We start from the raw sequence: 3,967 nt of genomic DNA on the forward strand, positions 1-3,967 counted from the left end.
CAGACTCCCACACATATACACAGACGTATACATGTAGGTGCCGTGCCTGAGCCTGTGAGGGTGAGATTCTTTTTTTCTTTCTTTCTCCGCTCTGCCTTAAACACACGTGGGCACAATGAGTGAAACAAGCCACAATGATGAAAAAATCTCAAAGTAACAGAAAGGAAGACATAGAGAAACAGATTGAGGAAGAGCGAGGGAGAAAGTGAGAGAGGAAGAAAAACAAAAAAAAAAGCAAGGAAACGCCTTCACCACCAATAGCGGAGAGAAATACAAAGAAAGGCAGTGTCAACGCCACCAGAGACCGAAATAAAATCACAAAAAAAAAGCAAATGAAATGTCAAACAACCATCCGGACCAGGCAAAAGCGGAAATCTGGACATACGTAGTTGCGTGTTTGCTTGGACAGGAGAACGGCTTGATGAGAAAGGGCGATGGTAGCTTCCCGTGCTGCAAGCAGCCCAGGGCCCGAGCCCCTCTTTGCACAACAACACAAAAATAAAAGGGAGGCGCAGTGTATGGAAAAAAAGACAAGAAAAAAAAATGGACGAGGAAGGAGAAAAAGAAAAAAAAATAGGGAGAACAAAGAAATGTATTTGGATTACTCACTTCAGCCGGTTTCTCCCATCCACACGATTCTTTCTCCTTATCCCTTTATTGCCCTCTTGTTCACACATGTTATTTTTTTCTCTCTCTCCCCCTCATCGTCTTGGGCTTTCATTTGTCCACTTATTCTTTTGCATACCGCACTCGTCATGCGCCTTGCTCTGCTGTCGCGTTTCCGCAGACAAGTACAGTTGTCCGGTATTTGCATCTCAGGACAACAACAACAACAACGGGAACACAAAAATAAATTTACTATGTCTTCGGCACCCACACTTGAAATGCACCAGCATCGCCGAGTGGCTGCCACACTATGAACATAATCACGTACTCATAAGGGAAATTACCCTTTTCCTCTCTCTCTCTCTCTCATATGCGTATGGCCCGAGTAGAGGTACAATGAAGCAAACAAAAATTGGAATATGTTATTGTCACGGCGCCAAAAAAAAAAACACCGCACTTGCCTGCTTGCATTTTTATTTGTTTCATGATCATTTGTTCATTTATTCCCCTCCCTCTGACTGATCCGGTGGCCCAGAAAGCAAAAAGAAAAAAAAAACACTTATCCCGTGTCATATATAGATAAAACTGCTCGGCATTCCCTGTATGCATATGTTTCATTTTCAGCCTCTTTTTATTCCTGCTTCTCCTTTTCTAGTGCAACTGTTTGTAGACCTTCGGCGGCCGGTCCTTCGGGTCACGCAGCATTTCCTCTGCGTCCTTCAGCACTGCCTCCACATTGGCGTTGCTCTTGGCGATTCGTTCCTTTTCATGCCCTGTCGCATTCTTTAGGGACACCTGCAGCTGTGTGAGGGCTTTTAACGAAAACATCGCGAACCGCTTTAACCCACCGCTGCGCACATGAGAGTTAGAAGTGCCCTTAACAGCCTTTGCTACCTGGCCCAGCGCCAGTGCAGTGTCCGCGTTCTCGCTTCCCGTAGAGAGGCCAACAGCACAGACGGTGAGGCACGGGCCGCCAAGCGCGTAGTGCAATACACCGCGCTCCTTCTGCTGCGCCTCGAGGGACTTCAAGTACATCTGCACGTTGCTCCCAGCCAAAAGGGTAAGGAAGGAGGAGAGCACCACGTCCTTCTCCGAGGCGTTTATATCTTTATACACAAGTAGTGTGAAGAGCACCGCCTTGTCCGTCTCACACACACCGAGACCCGACTTAATTTTCGTTAGGGCGGCATCTGCAGTATTCACGCGCTCGAGCTTCGCGCCGCCAATGCACGGCCCGAAGAGGGGTGACGACGCGTGCACTCGCGGTTCGTAGTTGGCGCCATCGACCTGAAGATCCTTCGCGGTGTCTTCCTCGGGCTTTAGCGCGGCAATCATCAGGTACATCTCGCTCTCTGCTGACGCTTTCGCGAAGGCGCTGCGGGTCGAGCGTACAAGCAGTTCGGATCCCACCGCAAAACCATCATCATCGGCCGTCAGGAGCGCCACATTAAAACCACCAACGAAATGGTCAACAAGTGCGTCAACTTTGCTGGAGCGGATAGAAGCCGCGTGGCTTGCACGTTTCACCACCTCGTCCGCTGGAAATTTCATGCTTTTCCCACCGACGCTCACAGTGAAGCCGTTGTCGTCGCCCGTCACGTCGCACTGGCCGGCACCACGCTTTTCGGTGAGAACCGCCACCACACGAATCGTAGCATCGATTTCTTTGGCGTCCTTCTCTGGCTTTATCTGGGGTTGGCTGAGGCCCTGTTGCGGTTGCGGTTGTTGTTGCTGGGTGTAACTGCGGTTTTGCTCCTGTTGCTGGAAGTAGCTCGAACCTGGTTTTAGGTTCGAGCTCCCCGGCTCCTGTTCCTGAGGATGATGTTGGTTCTGTCCCAAGTATGCAACAGGCTGTGTTTCTTTGGGCTTCTTTAGGAGTTGCTTACTGTCCGAGACGCACTTCTGCAGTTGCTTCAACGCCGCCTCACACAGCTCTTTTTCCTTCGGGTCAGTTGCTTTCTTGGCCTTCTCCTGCGCGTTCGCCACCTTTCCCGCCATGTGTTCAACAAACTTCTTCACGCTACCACCGCGTGATTTGAGATGAGGGAGCATCATCTTACGCTGGAAATTGAGGGCTTCCATGGCCTTATCGTTGAGCGTCGCGTAACTGACGAGCAGCACCGGCGCACACGACCCAGAGAACGCTTGACCAATTAGTTGTCGCGAGTACGCCGGGTTCTTCTCCATCACCCCTACATAAGGCCGCATGTCAAGTGCGCACGTTGCAAACAGCGAGGACACCTTCACATCTCCTTCACAGATCTGCTTCAGAATTGCCGTACACACAACGTACTCGTCATCCTTCACCAGAGGCTTGGCCTTCGTTAGGGCTTCTGCCATTGCAGGTCCCACATCCTTTCCATTCTTCAAGATCTTCGGCGTCATTCCGTGCACCATGGAGCCAAACAACGGTGAGTTCGCAATAACAAGCGGCTGCCTTCCTGAATCACCAAACAAATCCGCGAGAACTTCCCTGCCCTTGACAACGCACATATAAACTGAGAACTCATTCGTGATATTCGCTTTGGCCTCTCTTAGAACACCCTTCAGAATTTTCTGCACAATGATCCATACTGCATGCTTGTCGACAGATAATCCTGGCGTAAGTTCTGAGCCCAGAATCGCCGTATTGTAGCCCTCCCCCAAAGTATTCTGCACATGGTTGGCAATCTCCGAATCAAACAATCCACCCTTATTACGCTCAACATATTCTTCGACGTCGTACTTCTTTGGCTCACCCTTAATAACAATTTCCATGGTCTTCGTCACAGGCTTTGAAGTTTGTGGTCCAGCAGCCACAACAATCTTGGCGGGGCCAGTCCACAGCTCTCCTGTATTCGCAAAGGAGCCACTCTCACTGTCAGCTATTTGCAGTTGAGACCGCAGTGCCGAAGACTTGGTAAGGGGACCCCCTCTTTCCTCCGCCTGAGGATCGCGAGCAACAGCGTACACCTTGGGCTTTGTGCCCTCTGGCTTGGCCATCAGCTCTTTTCCGTCCGCCAACATGGTTCTTACCTTCTGCAGCGTCCGCTCATGCCGGGCCTTTTCTGCGCTATCCGTCGCCGAAGCAGCTGCAGCTTCGCACTTCTTTTCATGTTCCTTCGTGAATTCCATGAAACGAGTGAGGTTCCCGCTACGCGGAGGGGAGTTCTTTACCTTCCGCAGCTTTTCAGCATTGCGGAGAATCGTCGTCTCCCCGGCAGCATCATCCCCAGACACAGCAGCAACAACAACTGCACAGCAGCTGCCACCCACAACATCCTTGAAGAGAGGAAGAGGCACAACCTTCTCGTCCTTGTCATGCATGGCCCTGAGATAGTCGCCTTGCTCCTTGGCAAAAACAAACTGCACGGACGAGAGA

General features: G+C 50.8%; 1 protein-coding gene across 1 annotated transcript; it reads right to left on the reverse strand.

Annotated features, from left to right (window-relative positions):
* Positions 1 to 1,257: 1,257 nt before the first annotated feature.
* DQ04_03991030 (hypothetical protein) lies at positions 1,258 to 3,912 on the reverse strand (the record flags this gene model as incomplete). The annotated part of the gene is made up of 1 exon (XM_009313251.1): positions 1,258 to 3,912. One exon carries the CDS (start codon positions 3,910 to 3,912, stop codon positions 1,258 to 1,260), a length of 2,655 nt encoding a protein of 884 aa, XP_009311526.1.
* Between the last annotated feature and the right edge of the window lie 55 nt (positions 3,913 to 3,967).

The sequence above is a fragment of the Trypanosoma grayi genome (genome assembly GCF_000691245.1).
Source record: "Trypanosoma grayi strain ANR4 Tgr_399_V1, whole genome shotgun sequence".
Lineage (NCBI taxonomy): Eukaryota > Euglenozoa > Kinetoplastea > Trypanosomatida > Trypanosomatidae > Trypanosoma > Trypanosoma grayi.